The sequence below is a fragment of the Ctenopharyngodon idella genome, chromosome 16 (assembly GCF_019924925.1).
Source record: "Ctenopharyngodon idella isolate HZGC_01 chromosome 16, HZGC01, whole genome shotgun sequence".
NCBI classification, from domain to species: domain Eukaryota; kingdom Metazoa; phylum Chordata; class Actinopteri; order Cypriniformes; family Xenocyprididae; genus Ctenopharyngodon; species Ctenopharyngodon idella.
In genome coordinates, this window is record NC_067235.1 from 5,474,247 (window position 1) to 5,493,410 (window position 19,164).

At 36.2% G+C, this 19,164-nt stretch overlaps 1 protein-coding gene across 7 annotated transcripts in view; it reads right to left on the bottom strand.

The window, feature by feature from the left end:
• The window catches only part of arnt (aryl hydrocarbon receptor nuclear translocator), a 153,552-nt gene extending 135,424 nt beyond the window's left edge, over window positions 1-18,128 (bottom strand). For 4 of the 7 annotated variants that reach the window (XM_051866729.1, XM_051866727.1, XM_051866728.1 and 1 more), the window contains exons 1-12: window positions 17,790-18,123; window positions 10,975-11,074; window positions 10,225-10,263; window positions 10,059-10,106; window positions 7,084-7,297; window positions 5,794-6,007; window positions 5,608-5,710; window positions 4,371-4,436; window positions 4,205-4,290; window positions 3,945-4,021; window positions 1,984-2,118; window positions 786-860 (exon numbers count right to left, since the gene is read on the bottom strand). In XM_051866729.1, the coding sequence (XP_051722689.1) occupies window positions 786-860; window positions 1,984-2,118; window positions 3,945-4,021; window positions 4,205-4,290; window positions 4,371-4,436; window positions 5,608-5,710; window positions 5,794-6,007; window positions 7,084-7,297; window positions 10,059-10,106; window positions 10,225-10,263; window positions 10,975-11,074; window positions 17,790-17,808 (1,176 nt within the window). In that variant the 5' untranslated portion in view covers window positions 17,809-18,123. Of the gene's footprint in view, window positions 1-785; window positions 861-1,983; window positions 2,119-3,944; window positions 4,022-4,204; window positions 4,291-4,370; window positions 4,437-5,607; window positions 5,711-5,793; window positions 6,008-7,083; window positions 7,298-10,058; window positions 10,107-10,224; window positions 10,264-10,974; window positions 11,075-17,789 lie in introns of all 7 variants that reach the window. The other 3 variants (XR_007925709.1, XR_007925708.1, XR_007925707.1) reach the window with 2 other exon arrangements.
• Between the last annotated feature and the right edge of the window lie 1,036 nt (window positions 18,129-19,164).

Sequence of the window (19,164 nt, forward strand, 5' to 3'; positions counted from 1 at the left end):
AAAGGTCACTTATCCTTCACAAAGAAGTCCACTTCCACTGTCCTGCAGAGTTTAGCTCCAACCCCAATTAAACACACCTGAACCAGCTAATCAAGGTCTAATTAGGCATACTAGAAATTTTCTGGCAGGTGTGTTGAGGCAAGTTGGAGCTAAACTCTGCAGGACAGTGGCCCTCCAGAACTGAGCTTGGACACCCCTGCTTTAAATGCTCAAGCTCTTTAAAGCAGGATGGATTCTGGCTGGCTGTCAGAATTTTTAAACAATGCTTTTAGCATTCATCAGCTGGGGAAAAATCATTTTGAAAGTGATTTTCTGTGCTGTGGACAGTTGTGAAGTTGTGGTGTGGACTCTGCTATTCTTTTATATTTAGAATGACAGTTTATATATTTTAGAAATATATGTTTATCGTTATAGTTATCATCCTTAGTGTGAATGGGCCTTAAAGCTACAGTATGTTATGAAAAGAACAGGTTCAGATCTAAATTCAGTTCAAATGGCCAATACATACACATCTTTTATTGCACATCAACTGAATTTTGTTAATTTGTCGATTTGCCTGGCACACACCATATTGTGTTGACTGTTATTATTAATACATGTAATTTAATTCTTTACATTTAATTATGTATTGAACATCAGCATATCTTATGATATTGCTATTGCTGCCATTTTATAAAAGAAAAACCTTTCTAGCTATACATATACAATTAAATAAAATATATGAATTACAATAACTTGTAATGTGTTGAATATTTGAGCGTGATGTACCATGCACACCCACACACCTGCTGAAGGCTGTCCCGCAGTAAGCCCTGGTCTTCTGGGTGTGCAAAATCCAGAATGCTCTTCCCCAGTAACTCCTGTGTCACATAAGAACACAAAAGACTAGTGAATGAACTGAATATGTCACTGAATCACCAAACTGAAATTAAATCTTTCATTCAGCTGAAACCAAAAACAAGGTTTATTTAATATTCATTTAATTAATCAACACTCAAATAACAACAGAGTTATATATATATATATATATATATATATATATATATATATAACATTTAAAATGCACATGAGGCAGTTTTTATATCAACTTTTCAATGATATAATTATGTTTCAATTCCAAGACATGAAATATAAACATTTAAACGGTGGCTGTAATAACTTGTTTCATTCAATAATGAAGACACCAGGTTAAGTAAAAATATAATGAATATATAATATAGTGCATATATTTATCAAAATGCTCTTCTCTACATTGAACGGCTTTCCGTAACTAACATTACGTGTCATATTGTTTACAAGCTGTTTTCTTGATGACTTCCCGTGGTTGAAACACTGATTAAGCGATTACATGAGACATTGCTGTAAGTTGTACTGTATCTTCAACACTCCTTCTGATGTTCATTCATGTTTATTTTGTGCTATGATTAGTAGTAAAGAGGAAGAGATGATCACAGGATCACAAGAACGCCAAAACCACCTTTACTGTTTGAATTTCATTATAAAATTGACCATTTGAAAGCCCAGACTTTGTTTCATATCAAAGCAACAAAGCACAAAGCTTATTGCAATTATTGGATGGCAGAAAACAGAAGACTAAAAGAGCTCGGTTCATCAAAATTAAAAACGAATCGATATTGTCAACCCAGCCCTAGCGTCCACACGGCTGACATGTTTACCTGTTGCAGTTTATCCACGTTGTGTGCAGGAAATTGACACTGACACGTCAAAACACGTCAAAACTTGGAGAAGCGCTAAATAAAGTCACCATTTCAGTCAATGATTTCAGCCCTCCAGAACCATTTTATATTTTACGTTTTATAAATATCTGAATATGTTTAGTTGTGAAATTTCGGTGCATCTCTAACCAAGACAATGGAAACCTGAAGCTCATCAGCTATACTCAAGAAATGCAGAGGCTTCTCAACATCCTGCTCTTCAGAAAAGACTTCCTTTTGCCCTGAGACCCAGGTTTTTGAGGCTCACCTGAGGTTGGTAGCCCACTGTTGACAGACAGCGGTGATCCACAAAGGTGTAAATGCCCTGGCAGTTGTGGCGGGAAATAAATTCCACTGGAACGCTGATGTTATTTATGTTTGTGTCGCCTGGGCAACAGGTGACCTGCATGAAAAACAGAGGTCAGAAAGGAACTTCAAGGGATAGTTCACCCCCCCCAAAAAAAATCTGTCATTTACTCACCTTCATATCATTCCAAACTCATAAGACTTTCATTCATCTTCGAAACACACATGAAGATATTTAAAATGAAACCAGATACTTCTCTTCCACCATTGAAATTCAACACTACCGAAACTGGATGATTCAAAACGTTCATTAAATTATGAATCGGTTTGTTTAAACCAAGTCTTCTGAAGAGACACGGTTGCTACACATTTAACAGATTATTGGCTTTTATTCACATACAAACTTTGATCAACTCACATGGAGCTCAAATATGGTAAATGGAATCTCAAACGTACTTGCTTGGCACGCAAGAATAAACCGCATTGATTTATCGCGCGTCAAGTAAGCTTATTTGAGCTTCTGATTAGCTCCATGTATGTGCGTTGATCAATGTTTATGTTGGACTTTCAACTGAGGGACAGAAATCTCTCAGTTTTCATTAACCCTTGTGCAACCTTATGGACATTTTCATCTTTTTCATTTTTTTTATTTTGTTTTTTGTTTTTTGTTTTTTTATCATTTTGCCTGTGTTAATGCCAACTGCATAAATTTTGACACAAGTGTGTATTTTTATAGGAACTTTACTATTTCACCCCCATTTGCTTTAATAAATCTATTTCACACTAGGTACACAAAATAGTTACACTCAGGACCTTAAGGACAAAAATGTCCCCAATGAAACCCAATTAAAACCGTTTAATCCCAGGACCATTTAACTATCTTTCTTTGTTAATAGGCTTTCATCCTGTTGGCACGTCTTTTTTTTTGTTTTTTGTTTTTTAAATTTACTATTTTTTTTTTACCAGATGTTTCCATTTTCTCAGGTTTGGCCTATAAGCAAATTTGTTTTCTGCTTCTGCGTATTATAAAGCCAATTGGATAAATAATATTTGAGAGAGAAAAACTCTACTGCAAATCATAAATCCAACCACTGTGTGTACCAGTGGAGCTTTGCTAGCATTTAATGTGGAAAATTTGGTACTGCGCCTAAACAAAATCTTACTGAAAGCTAATTTTTTGAGATATCAACCTCAAATTTGGAACACAACTTTTTATTAAATATATATTTTATATAAAATAATGTTCATAAATCATTTTCTTAAACTTAAACCTCTATAACTTTTTTTTTTTTTTTTCCACTTTTTAAACTTTTTTTTTTTACTTCAACAATCTGCCAATGATCTTCCTTAAAATGAGGACAAACTTAAGTCTGTGCTCCCAAGTTTAAAATTTTTATGACAGTTTTTGGACATGGACATTTTTGTTCTCTGTGGACAAAAGTGTAACTTTTTTAAATTGATGCACAAGGGTTAAATTTACTTGCTTTGTTTGTGTTTCAAAGATGAACGGGTACGGGCTTGGAACGGCATGGGGGTGGTAAAAAAAAAAGAAAGAAAAAAAAAAGAAAAAATTAATTTTTAGGTGAAATAGTCTTTTAGGGAGTTGGTCATTAATGAGACATTTGAAGAAATAGCTAATCCAAAAGTAAACACTGTCATCATTTATTCACCCTATTTTGTTTCAAACCCATATGTCCATCTTGCTTCTGTAGAACACAAATGTTTAGTAAAATGTTGATGTTTTAGAAAATGTTGCTCTTTTACATACAAAGTGGAGACAAAGAGCAACATGAACAGTCTGCTAAACTTCTCCTTTTTAGGAAGATATGAGGTAAGTTATGAGTAAATGATGACAGAATTATTCCTTCAAATGTGGCACAAAACTAACTCATTGGAAATTGAAATAAAATGGAAGGGAAGTACCTGGAGCCTTCCAATGGCGACCAGACAAAAACGATTTCCCTGATTATTATCAGCCTCCTCTTCAGAAAGAGTCACTCCTGAGAGAGAGAGAGAGAGAGAGAGAGAGAGAGAGAGAGAGAGAGAGAGAGAGAGAGAGAGAGAGAGAGAGGATAAAGGGACAATATCATTTCCAGTTGTGTTCTGACTGAATGCTGGTGACATCAGCTCTGCTCTCTGTGAACAATAGGCACTTCCTGGTATTGTGCTGTAGACTGTGTTACCTGCAGGAGGCCAGGATTTGATGTAGCCTGTGCAGTGCACAACCACATACTGTGGTTCACCATCCTTAGGAGGACCCAATCCATTCCTGCAAAAGAACAGATGATCTTCATTTATGTCTGTTTGTGGACTGAGATTTATATATACACAGACAGAGAGCTGCCTTACCTGTTTCTGCTTCTCAGGAAGTTGAGTCTGTTCATGGATACTGGCTCTACTGGACACACTCCACATCTGAACAAACACATTACAACCAATGTAGCAAATTTGCATGTTTTTTCACCACAGTAAAACTAGTTTATATTGCAAACAGATTTAATACTTTTTCCAAAAAATATATTTGTTTCTCATGCTTGCAATTGACAAAAACTTAATTTCAAGCAAATTCTTTTAAGCACTTTTTCTTTTAAAGTCAATTTTTCAGGTATTCCAGACTTTAAATGTCTAAAAGCTAAATTCAAACACTTTAAGGACATTGTGCGAACCCTCCTCTTTTTGACCTACTGGGTGAGTTGTGTAGTATCAATGTATACACAGGAATTGAATATGTGTAGCACAAATTTGTTTGCTAATATTTTATAATTTAGTGTCATTAACCCTGTAAAGCCTATAGTCAGAAAGATCTTTTTTTTTTAATGGAAAAAAAAAAAAAAAAAAAAAAAGATAATAAAAAAAAGTTTGCATATGTGTTTTATGCCATATTTGATAAATCTGGCATTTATGTCTCATATAGTATGATACAGTAATACTTGAGGAGGAAAAAACAATTTATTTAGAGACCCAAACTGAGGAAAAGCATACAATTTATTGCATTTGCTAATATTTACCAAAAAGGCCAAAAAGTTCTGATAGCTTGTAATGTAAATCAATGAGATTTTTAGCAATATAGCAGATACTTACATAAAATCATCTAAATATCAGTCGTCACTCTAGATCGCCCAATCATGTCTTAGTAAGATGATATTTAAATGCTTACTTTTATGATCAAAGCTCTGTAGTTTTAAAACATTTAATGCAATACAATGATTGAGAAATAAACAAATAAACTTTCCAAAAAAGCCTGATGAATCATATTTGATACTCACATTTTAACAATATATCTACAAAATGATGTATGTATAATCAAGTAAAGTTGCTTCAGTCCAGTAAGTGTTCATCTTGAAATATTACTGACGATATAAAAGTTATTCTTACATTTACTTTATAAAAATTATTAAAGATTTCATTCCAAAAAGACAAATGAATCAAGAGCTAAAGGTGGACGTTTTTACAATTATACTAAAAGGCCTTTTACTTGCTAAAAAAAAGTTTAATCTATCAGACAACAGAAGGCATGTAGTAGACTGTGTGCAACATTAGGCTTTATAGGGTTAAAAGAGGTCTGTCAGCTCTCCCTATGCATCACCTCATCCTGCAGATGAAGGAGCGACGTGCACCCATACTCATCCTCACAGATGTCTGACCACCCTCTTTCTTCACCGTGCCTGTTTTCATGTCCAACATCCGACCTAAAGTCAGAAAAGAGGAGGACCATTTAAACAGGAAAAGGCTGACAACAGAAAAGATGAAAGAAGTCGAGCTGTTTTTTTACCGCCGTTGTTGTTCTCAGTGGTGGAAAGCTGCTCTCTGAGTTTCTCTGTGTCGTCTGGATGAAGCTGGTCGTACAGTGATGATCCAAGCCAATCCGTCTGTGCCTGGTTCAGAACCGGTGTAACAGAGTCCGAAACATAAATGACGCGTCCGGTCTCACATGACACAACAAACAGGAAACCATCAGCTGCCTCTAAAATCAGGTGCTTCAGCTCCTACAGAAAGAGAGCTATGTAAATATTTGGTGGTAATGAAACAGAAACTTTAGAAGTTGTGAAATATTTTCTTAAGAACATCTTTCCTTTTCCTTAGGAAGAAAATGAGAGGCTGTCTTATCTGACTGTAATGTTGTATTTTCTCTCTGATCAAAAGACCTCAAAGGCCATATTGTACTATAATAATATTAAGTGTGCACAATATTTTCATTGACTGGAAGTCTCAAGATGGAGTGGTCAGTTGCATTTATTTGCATTCTTTTTTCCTGTGTATGGATACTCTTATATGTGCTGAATTCAGCTGAACATTATCATAATAATTTGTGCACATCCCTAGTAGTAATAATATGCATTACATACTGATGAGCCAAAACATTATGACCAGTCACAGGTGAAGTGAATATCGTTGATCGTCTCCAAACAAGGCCACATATTAATGTTTGGGTAGATTAGATGGCAAGCAAACAATCAGTTCTTGTTAGGAGAAATGGGCAGGAATAAAGTGACTTTGTGTTTGTGCAAAACATTTGTGAGAGAACGCAAAACATAATTTTTCCTCCTCATATTTTTTTTTCCTACACCATGTCCTTTTAGGGGCTCCATAGGGAATTAAAGACAAGTTTGAGGTTATCCTAGCTATAAGAGGTTATTTACGCTAATGTTTAAGATGACTCTTTTTAAGAATTTGAATTTCTCTTAACCTATTTCTTAAGAACAATCTTAAATAAAAATATAAGAATATTCTTAGTGGGCATTCAAACAGAATGCGTTTTTGCAGTTAAAATATGTGAGATGCAGGTCAGTGGAATGAAAAAAAAAAAAAAAAAAAATTTAGCAAGATCTTGATACTTTTAACTTGAGCGAGCATTTTTTTGAACGCTGCGTCATGCGCGAGAAGACACGCAACTGTGTGAGCAACCCCTTAAGAAGTATTTTTGGGAATAAAAAATACTTCTTAAGTAAGAAAATAAAAAAAAAAAATAGCAAAAATAATTTTTCTTAAGAATGTTTCGTGAATCCGACACCTGTTTTTTATTTGTATGTACAATGAGGAATCTATATTGTTCATATCTGACCTGGTCTGTGAGAAAGGATGGTTTATAGGTTCCATCGGTGCTGGTGTTGCCGCTCCCTCTGAGCGACTTCATGTGCGACACAGCCATGCGCAGGATGGTGAGCTTGTCTGGTTTGCGTGCCAGTGCGCTGCAGGTGGGCACCATGTCTGACAGCTCTGTGATGTAAGCGGTCATCTTATTTCTCCGCCTCCGCTCGATCTCGCTGTGATTCTCCCTGGGGTCAGGAGGTCAGAGCAGGAGCATGAGAGATGGGCGGCGCATGGAATTGTGGGGTGAAGAGAGCAGGAACAGAGAAAGGTCGAGAGAAACCAACAACAAGCGAACGAGGAGGAGAAAGAGAAAGAAAGATGGATGAATAAGCAAATAAAGACTGCATCAATATGCTCCTCAAATGAGACAACACTCGCATCTCTCCATGATAAACAAATGTGTATGAACGATCTTATGAAAGCTGAAAGAAAAAGACTCTTCAAACGGCCTGAGAAAAGAAGAGAGGGATAGAAGAAATGCTCAAGAGAAACACCTGAAATAAAGTGTTAGACACTTGACAAAATGAAATACTAGATTACAACTTACTGCATACTATAGTGTATACTGAGTACTATTTTTAAAAAATAACATGTCAAACAGTAGGGGTGTGCGATATCACGATTTTTGATCATGAACAATTAAAATGTCTCCACGATTTGCTTTTGAAGAAATATCGAAGTATCGTGATACAGTGCATTCTATCAGTTGCATACTGTACAACGTGACATTCATTCACATCACGTTAACACAGAGGTAGGGTTACACTCACGTGACACTGCAGAGTTATTCACAGTCACGAAAGTTTATTATTTGCAAGCGTTTTAAGCCTCGTCGGTTAAACATTTTATTCGCTCGCTGTTCTGACATGCGCTTTTCTGAACATACACCCCAAGCGTGCACATTAAAAGCCTGTCAAACAGCGTGGGAATACTGAATTAAGTTATCTTTCGTGTGTTATAAACTGTCAAATACACATGAGGTTTACATAAACACAGTTGGTTATGTCTTAATGAACATAAACAGTTGGGGGAAAACTGGATGGGTGTCAGTATATTATATCCGTGCATGGGGTCTTAAAGTGACAGTATCCTAATAAACCTGCTGCCGCTTGTCATTAATGTTATTCAAACAACAAAAGAGAAAATCACTTACTGCTTTTCACTGAGAATCAATGTATATAATTTATACAGTGAAGTCTATGTATTGTTTTATTTTTAACATTTGTTTGTTCGATTTATTGAATAGTACTAATAAATACACCTACTGTGAAAAAATAAAGCACTGTTTATTTCATTTGTATATTATATTGTATTTGCAATGTATAGAAGCTTGTTTCCGCCATGGAAAAAAAATAAAATAAAAAAGGCAATTGCGCCTTTTTATCTCACAATTCTTAATTTTTTTCCCCTCGCAATTGTGAGTTTATATCTCTTAATTCTGAGGTAAAAAAAAAAAAAGAATTTTGAGATAAAAAGTCGCAATTACCTTTTTTTAAATTGTTTTTTATATATATAACTCGCAATTGTGAGTTATAAAGTCAGAATTGCATGATATAAACACGCAATTGCAAGAAAAAATTGCACGTTTATAACTCATAATTCTGACTTTTTTTCTCATAATTGCAAGTTTATATCATGCAATTGCGAGTTTAAATCTCGCAATTCTGAGAAAAAAAAAGTCTGAATTGTGAGATACAAACTTGCAATTGCAAGAATAAAAAAGTCAGAACTGTGATATAAAAAGCCGCAATTACCTTTTTATTTTTTTATTTAGTGGCGGAAACAAGCTTCTATAGCAATGAGCATCTTTGTTCTTATTTTTCATTACAAAGATAAAATAATAAAATAATGATTTACATCTTCACCCACACCTACTTTGACCTAAATGGCCTGTCATTCTTTTTTCTTTTGTATTTTGTTACCTTGTAAGGCTACATTTAAAATAGGGAAATTAGTTACTGTACTGCTCAGTAACTTGCAAAACAGTAAAACCAACATGAAAAAAAAATTGTGATTAAATCATGAATTGTGTTTTTCTTTATTAAAAAAAAAAAAAAAAAAGATCTGAAATGATATTTTTTGCAATATTGCCTACTCCTATCCAACAGTACACAGTATGTAGCCTAAATATACTCTTTGCAAAGATCTGGGGTAAAAGCAAGTTCAAAGTTCAATTATCATGGACCAATTGTAGTTCAAAGGTGATAACAGCAAGTTTTCCAGAAAGTTCATGCTGGAGAGTTGTTTCAAGTAACCCACTAAAGCGAACTGAACAGATTTTGTTCTAAATGACCTCACACCTGTCTGTTCTTTGATTTCACTTGAAATATATCAGGGCTTTAAGGCAAGACACTACATGTATAATAGACATCATAATACTTTCCCCAGTTGAGTAATCATAGTACATAGTTTTTATCCAAAAATACTTTCAAAAGGCAGAAAAAAAAAAAAAAAAAAACATTTTCACCATATTTTTAGGAGTAAAGCATTATAAAAATCAGGCGGATGTTATATGAACAAACCCCTCTATGAAAACCCTTAGAATATAAATTGGAATAAAACAAAGTAAGTGCTACTGAAGTGGAGATTTCTAACTGAGTGCAAGAGAAAAAACTCATTAGGGCTTTTCACTCTTGAAATAGTTAACCCTGGGTTTTTCTAAAGCCCAGGTAAACAGAATCCTGGGTTATCTAGATCAGGTGTTCCCAACCACATTCCTGGAGGCCCCCCAACACTGCACATTTTACATGTCTCCCTAATCAAACACACCTGATTCAAGTCATCAGCTTATTAGTAGAGACTCCAAGACCTGAAATGGGTGTGTCAGACAAAGGAGAGATACAAAATATGCAGTGTTGGGGGGCCTCCAGGAACGTGGTTGGGAACCACTGATCTAGATGATCATACTTGTACTTCTTATGCACTCTTATTTCCATCAATCAATACCTGGCAAATCTCTCCTTGTCATTCGATCCACCTCCATCATCATCACACCTGAAGAGATAGAAGCCAGAGGGAAAAGAAAGAAAAAGTTTTAAACACAGTCATAAGACACACAGCTCATCACAGTTCAAGTCTGGGTCGAACCTTTGAGTCACAGATCATGACTGACCTGAATAATTTGCTTCCCTCATCGTCGTCATAGTCCGAGCTGGAAACCAGGAAATTCACATTAGTCAGAAATATTGCACAACTGCAAAGATGACATTAAAACATTCCCGCATTTCTCCACTCACTCGACACACGGATCAACAGCCAGAGCAGAACAAAGAGATGACTGAATCAAATCAACCACAGACACTGAATAAACAAGCACACTATTGTTGGCCAAAACCAAAATGTCATTCCTGTGAATTTGCCTCTGGAAAACCACTGTTAGCAGAGCCACATTTACACATGAAACATATTAAGGGACTTTCATCATCCAAACCCCTATTACCTTATTTCTACTGTGGAACCCTTAAAAACATGATAAGAGGAATGTTTACACTGCTCTTCATCAATAATTGGAAACAGAAACTGTCAAGCTCCAAAAAAGCATTATAAAGTACCATTAAAATTAGAATTCTTCCTAATGCGGTCAGGAACATGGCATATAAATATGTGGGGGGTTTTTTGTCCTTTTTGGAGCTTTAAGGCCTCAGTCCCCGTTTAATTCCACTGTATGGAAAAAAAGAAAGCTGCACACTCTACAAAATATTTCCTTCTGAGCTCCAAAGAAGAAAAAAAAAATTGAAAATGATGACAGAATGATCCTTCTGACAGCAGAGATCAACTGAACATGAGCAGAAATATTTCAGCACTAATTTAATAATGATTAGTACATTTATATCTTTTAAAGAGATGGTTCAATCAGACTTACGTGGCTTGTCTCTTGTTATTGGCCTTCGGCACAACGGTGGCACTGTTAGAATGAGATCCAGCTGGTGTGGCCATGGCCAGTGAAGAGACCTCAGGCATATCTAAAACACAGCACACAGAGCAGGACTAATAACTATATGTAGAATAAACTGGTTAAAGATAAAGTAAAGTTGTTTATGTGCCTTCATCCAGATCCTCAACATGAAGAAAAATGACAGACTGATATACTGGCCAGGCTAGTTAATTAGTGTATCAGTTTTAAAATCTACCAAGGCATTTTCAAAAAAAGAAAAAAAATAGGGTAATTTGGTATCCCATGACCAGGGCTCTACAGTGCGAGCATTTCGCTCGCATTTGCGCCTGAAAATAGCTGCGTGCGAGTGTGAAAAAACATTTAGGCGCACTGGTGTGAGTGACCCGATCGATTCTCATGATTAGAACTATAATACAATCGGAACAAAAAGTACACCTCCTAAAATGCATCTACACTAAACAAAAGTTATGTTTCGCACTGCAATCGGCTGCTTTTCATGCCTTCATTCAAAGACGCTGCTTCAGTCAGCAGAGCAAGTGCGAAAGACATGCGCGACAGAGAGACGTGCACTCCAAAAGACGTGCAAAAGACGTGCACTCCAAAGATTGTTTTCAAGGTGAAACGAGACTGTCTCATGCTGCTGATGTTTCAGCCAAATTAACTGGAAATACTACATTTGGATTATCATAAGCAAGGTCGGAAATTAACGGAGGCTTGAGGGCAAAAATGCCACCAAAAATTAATAAAAACACACGCACTGTGCTGCCATTTTACTTTCGCTTTTAAAGTAGCAGCAATTCGGAGACGGCAATTGCTTGAATGGTGGGTGGGTTCATTATTATTCTTAATGAAATAACACAACAACAAAACAGTACAATGACAAATTCGCTTAAATATGCTTTTACATTTCGCTTTGCAACCAAACCTTCATCCATCGTCATTCAGAGAAGTGAGGCGAAATCTGACTCCTGCTGTGACTTTCGTTCAGCTCTCACTGAATTGAGCAGACGCGTTCAGTTTTTAACTGTATCTGTTCTCTAACTAAACTAAATTATTTTTATTACTATAAAAAAATAAAAACGACAGTGGGGGCGGTGCCGCGTTCATGGTGGGCAAGTGATATAACCGGTGTTGCGGCTGAACACCGGTAACACCGTCGATCGCAGCAAGCCTAATATGTGTAAGTTAAGTACTGTCACACGAATATACTCCTGTTTCTCCGAGTATTGGTATGATTGCAAACGTGATGCTTACTGATCTTATTGAAGTCCAATAAACAAGTTGATATTAAGTGATTTAACATTAGACACAATGTCTGTTTTTGCTCTATTTCGTGAAAACAGTTTCAAACAAAGTCACACCAGAACTCTTGCGCATCTCCAAGCAACGGTGAATGAATGAATCTGCGTTTTGAATGACTGAATGAATGACTCACACATTAAGATTTACCGCCACCTACTGGCAGTAAATGTAATACATTTATTTCCATATTTACACTTTACATAAGACTGTTTTTACTTAAAATATCAAACTTTTAAAGTTTAATGTTTTACATATTTCTAAATTCAAAATTATATTAAAAAAAAAAAAAACACCCGTAAAACATTATTTACCAATGAGCTGCAGTCTATGTAAATGTGTCTAAAAACCACTTCAGATGGAGCTTCTGTGCCACTTCTGCAGTGCAAAGATGGATTTTTTTAATGATTTATTTTGATAGGTAACAGTCTGATTGGGTCTTATTGTTGTAAATTGAATTTGTTTAACATTTAAAAACAAATTTTCTATTTTAATTTAAGAAATTGATTAAATATGATGCATACATTTAATAAGATTAGAAAAATTGCTCTTATAATGGTAATTTAAATGGGCAAATATCGCCCTGTAAGTGGAAAGTTAATGTCTGTCATTGATTTGAAAGTGCTCCTAGTTTTTTTTTTTTATGTTTTATGTAAGAAAAATGTTAGCGTAGAGCCCTGAGGACTGTGTCCCATGATGTTTTTGTGGTGAATAGAGTTTAATATATAGTCAGCAGGGGTATTTGAAATGTTTTAACTAATCATCTTGTAATGAATGTCATTTCAGTTCTACTTTCTGAGTATGAATTATCATATGCAGTAATAGACAACAATACTCAAGCACTGTAAAAGGTTTTTGCCACAAACTCAACTGACTGGCTTCTCTCCTTTATGATTTCACATTAATCTCTACAGACCTTACTGTACATGAATTGTGAGCTTCCAGATCTTCTGATTGAGGCTGTGTGTGACCTCCTAATTGACCCTTCGCAAAGACCCGCCCCCCTTAGTTACTGTTGCTTTGTCCAACAAGCCATGGCGCTGTCACGCCACACAGAGTGAAAAATACATTGCGGAGCAAAGAGGACACTGACAACACGTCGACAAACAAGACAGAGCAGGTTACTTATGATATTAAACAAAGTCCCAGCTCAAATTGTGTAATGTTTTAAGAAATTCAAACAATAAAAAACGTTTGTTGTCTTCCTACTAGTTAATTTATAGCATCAAATAAACATGAGCGAACATGAGAAGGAATGTTGTTTCAAACGCGGAAAGACGTCAATACACACCATTTTTCAAGATCAAGACCACCGAGGTTAATCTTCTAACTCCTGACTGCTTTGTCGGACAAAAGGCCGGATTCTGCGTTATGATTGGTTAGATCGCTTGTCAATCAAACTCCCGGCGAAGGGTCAATTGAACTCAATTCCGTAAATTGAACATAGAAATAAAAACAGTATAAATAACAAAAATAAATAACACAGTTTTTTCTTAGTCTTATTAAGTGCAAACATTGGTACTCTCTCAATATTCAAAGTGCAGACAGAGGCCAAAGCAGAGATATTAGGCTATTGTATGTAGCCTAATTTGCGCGCATCAGGGAGCTCGTGTTTTACTTTCGCTTTCAAATTCACGATTGCACATACTCTGTGTATAGGGAGTGACGGTGCTGAGCGAGCATTCGACAAGATAAGACATTTATTAGATGCTTAGGCTCTGTTGCGCAATGAGTCCTCTGCCATGTCCTCTGTCAGTCACCTTACTCTCATCACATGATCAGTGAACTCTGATTCCTGCTGCACTGTGTGTGACTCTGCAGCTCATGCTGGATGAACAGAGCAGACATTTACAATGGTTTACAATTGAAGCTAATTTCATCATCAGGCTCCGTCATCTTGCATTGTCAATATAAGATCTTGACCAAAAATTGATACACCTATTGATGGAAATAACATCACATCATTTATTTCCATCAAGAGGTGCATCAATTTTTGGTCAAGACCTTATATTGACAATGCAAGAGTCAAGCACTCTGTAAAGTCTACTCCAGCACATCCCAAAGACTTTCAATGAATTTAAGGTCTGGACTCAGAGGCGCCAATTCATGTGTGAAAATGATTCTTCATTTTCCCTCCCAACCATTCTTTCACAAATTGAGCCTGATGAATCTTGACATTGTCATCCTGGAACATGGCCATGATGTTTCTTCCTATATGGGTGTTTAAAGTCGGCATGAAATGGAAGTTGCGATTGTCTTTTCTTCTCTATTGTGATCTCTATCCGAGTGAAACGGCATCTAAAATGAGAGGGTGGGACTTGATTTCGTTCTTCGGGAATTGGTTGGATCACTGGAAGAACAAAATGGAGGCAGATCTGAATGACGAGGACGGTCAACGGCTCTAAACGGCGAGAGAGTGCGCGTGAGAGAGACTGACTGACTGATGGTGCGTGTCCATTGGCATGGACCCAGCGGGGAAGAGCGAGCGTCTTCGGTTCATTCCTATGGAAGTTGAGGCTCACGCTCACACGTAAGTTAAGTGAATGAGTTAAATGAATATAAAAACGCTCTGGTCGCTTGCTCTGCTCCAGTGGACAAGCAGCCTGACTGACTGAGCGTGTCCTCCATCAGGTTCCTTTCAGTGTTTGAGGGTAACTTACTGTACACCCCAATGACTGGCATCAGCGGTGGTTAACGCATTGATCTCTATAAAGTGAAGCATCAGCTTACCCCAGCGACAGCATTTACCCCTTATGTCACTGGATCTGCTGGCAGTTCCAGATAGCTCCGACCTCTAGCCATAACGTCAAAGGAAGAGACGATGAGTCGTTTTGAGGAGGAGGGGAGGTTAATGTTTTTGATTAAAGATTACGAGGGCACATGAATTAAAAAAAAAAAAAAATAAAAAAATGAAGTGCATGGATAAATTATTGATAATAAATACTACAATATTTCATACTAAAAAATAAGAATTGACAATTTTGATTTCATTCCGACTTTAAGAAATGAAAAGATACACACTCCATCAATTAGGGTTAGAAGAACTGTTCCCAAACATATTTAGTATTTGAGTAACATAAAGTATTTGCCCATTAAAATCCAAACAGCAACTTTTTTTTTTTTTTTTTTGGCCGGACAGTGAATACATATATTATTCAGGATGCATTAAACACAGTACACATTTAAATCATTGCAAAAGATTTCCGTTTCAAATAAATGCTGTTCTTTTGTAATTTCTGTCATGTATTAATTATCAAAAACATAATTAGCTGTGTCCTGCATAAAATGAAAATCATTCCTTAAAATTGTGATATCCGGTAAATTTTATACACATTGTAATGTTGACTACATTTATCACGCTTAATTATCAATAATAAAATAATCAATTGCTGTTCCCCATTGACTTCTATAGTATATTACTTCTATAGTATTAACAGCAACTGTTCGGTTACCAACAACAGAAATGCATTCTTAGAAAATGCATTCTTTTGTGTTCAGCAGAACAACGAAACTCATACAAGCTTAGAACATTTTGAGGGTGAGTAAATGATGACAGAATTTTTATTTTTGGGTGAACTATCCCTTTAAATCTTGTGTCAAAATCAAACACATTATACTGTGCACCACAAAACATTTAAATCTGAGATGAGTGAGGAAACACCGAAAACACTCTGGTGCTGTATGGTATGTACAGGGGTTGGACAATGAAACTGAAACACTGGCCAATATAGTTTTGGAGGTTTCACATCTATATCTACACAGCCTGGTGCGTATATATCTTCACTGATTTTACATTCCATCAGTAAGAGCAATGTGTGAAGGCTGAAATAGCAGAGCAATAGCATAGCTGGATATAAAATATTGAAATCCATACAACATAATAGGAGACATATCAGAGATCAAAACAGGAGAAATTGTTGGTGTGTGTCTCGCTGGCTCATCTGTGACCAGGACAGCAAGTCTTTATGGTGTATCGAGAGCTATGGTATCCAGGGTAATGTCGGCCTACCACCATGTAGCATGAACCACATCCAACAGGAGTAAGTGTTGACGCAAGCGGAAGCTGTCTGAAAAGGATGTCTAGACACTAACTCGGATTGTATAAAAAATCCTAAAACCACAGCTGCCCAACTCACTGCAGAAATAAATGTGCACCACTCTCCTGTTTCCACCAAAACTGTTCATCAGGAGCTCCACAGAGTCAATATTCATAGCCAAACCTTTGGTCATTGTGCCAATGACAAATGTTGGTTTCAATGGTGCCAGCAGTGCAAATCTTGGGCAGTGGACAATGTGAAACATGTATTGTTCTCTGATGAGTCCATCTTCACTGTTTTTCCCACATTTGTGGGAGTTACGGTGGAGAAGAAGCCCCAAAGAGGCTCAATACGTGTCTGTTGCTGCCCAGAGTGAAGCACAGTGTGGATCAGTGATGGTTTGGGCTGCAATATCATGGCATTCCCTACTGTGCTTGATGGGCTCAGACTACTGAACAATTCTGGAGGACCATGTGCACCTAATGGTTCAAACACTGTATCCTGAAGGGAGTGCCTCAGCAAGACTTGTGACAGAATGGTTTGATGAACATGAAAGTGAAGCTGAACATCTCTCATGGCCTGAGCAGTTACCAGATCTAAATGTTTTTGAGGCACTTTGGGGTATTTTGGTGGAGAAAGCCAAAAAAAAAACAAAAAAACTTTTTCCTCCACCAGCATCACACAGTGACCTGAACAACAGTGTTCTGGAAGAGGAATGGCTCAAAATCCCTCTAAGACTTGTATCTGTCATTCCCAAGATGAAATGATGCTGTATTTGTCTGCAAAAGGAGGCCATACACCATAATAAATTATTATGGTCTAAAACCAGGTGCTTCAGTTTGTCCAACCCTTGTACATGCAGAACAGATCAATTAAAGATCAGTAAGATATTTTTTTTGCATTAAATTTATCACAAGACATTTATTCTTCCACAAAAGATTTCTACAAAATGCTGTTCTTTTGAACTTTCTAGTAATTTGTCATTATTGAGTTATATTATAATTATCAAAAGCATTATTAATCGTGTATCACATTTGAAAACACTCTGATGCTGTACTGTATACATGCAGAACAAATCAATAAGCAAAGCTGACCTGAATCAAGATCAACACAAATGTCCCTGTACTTCACTCCATTATGAGCATGTGACTGTTGTTTTGGGCCTGTGTGAATGACAGCTGACACACACACTGCCACAAGTGTCAGATCAAACTGTCACCTCTTTGCTACTGAAAAACAAACCCTTATTCTCACAACAAAGCACGCTAAGGGCAAATGTTAGTCCAGTTTTCCCTCCACAAGCTTGTGGTATTAGCTAACGTTATATCACAACAGTCGAGCTAACAGCTGCTCGAGCTAACCAACCCAACTGTTTATAATGGTCAAAACGAGCACAACTCAGACATTTAACAGCATAATCTTGTCAAATCGTGTTTTATACGTTACCTGAATTAGTTGATGTCATATCCTATATGTAAAGGTGTTCACTTGGGAGGTAACAAATAACGTTACAAAACAACTTTCCCAGCTGCAGAGAAAAAAATCTCCCTGTCCAATGTTTGTTTCTTCTCCAGTGCGGGTTTTACTTCGTCCGAGTCTTTTAAAAGTACTTTAAAACCGATGTCATGAGTTTAAACCGAGTGTCATTTTTACCGCAGGCCCGAATGGACGGGTTTGCAGATGTTGTAATAGTTGTTTTTCTTTCCTGCTCTTTGACTTTTTTCCAGTTTAAAAACCTCCCCTGATCCAAGATGGCGCCTGTAATCTTCTCGTAAGCAGCAGAAGCGCGTCAGAGGAGGAAACTAGAAACTCCGCGCGAGCCAGACGCGCCACTCTCCGTCCACAGCAGCCCGTGCTGAAACAAACGAGCGCTGAGGTACGGAAGAATAATAAAAAAGATGTGCTTTGGTAAATCTCAATTATTTTTTAAAGTCATAATTTCGATTTAGCATGTCATAAATCCGGAATTACATGTCATAATTATGAATTTTAAGTCATAATTTCGACTTAGTATGTCACATTTGGACTTTTTACGTCATAATTATGATTTTTTAAGTCATAATTTCGACTTTTTATGTCATGATTATAACCTACATTAGCTTTTTTTCTTATGTGGAAAAAAATGGGCTTTCATACGGGTTCAATTTCTTCTTGTTCAGTATCTTGTTTTTTTTTTTTTTTTTTTTTGTATTACTGACAAATACATGCTTTGTCAATATTGTTTCTATTATTTCAATAAAAACAATTATTTCAATAAAATATCCAATAAAGTAGGCTAAATGGAATTGCAATTACAGAATAAAAGTAGTAAAATAGTAGTAGCCTAGTAAAGCATACTAAAAAATATCCCAAACATAGGAAATACATCAGACACAACAGCATATAACACTGTGGTAACACTATAGTATTTTAAATTTAAGATTAATGCATGTGGCGATTTAAATTTTGTTACTGGAGTCATTATATGTGCTATTTTTTCTTATGAACACGATTTAATCTTCCTGAGGTATTTTCAGCATTGGTCAGAATTATTTTTTTTATTATTATTTATTTTTTATGTAATCGTGTAATAAGGTAAAATTTATATTCTAAACACTTTATGATATAGATATAACCTGAAAAAAAATCAGGCTTATAATAGTTTGTAGGAGGGAAGGGGTTAAATAATAAGAGAAGACTGCTGACGTCTGCTGATTATTATTATTATTTTTATTATTATTATTATTATTATTATCATTATTATTTGATTAACGTGCATCGATGAATCATGCAAAATAAGACAAGAACGTGCATGAAGAAAGCAAATATGATCACTCAGAAT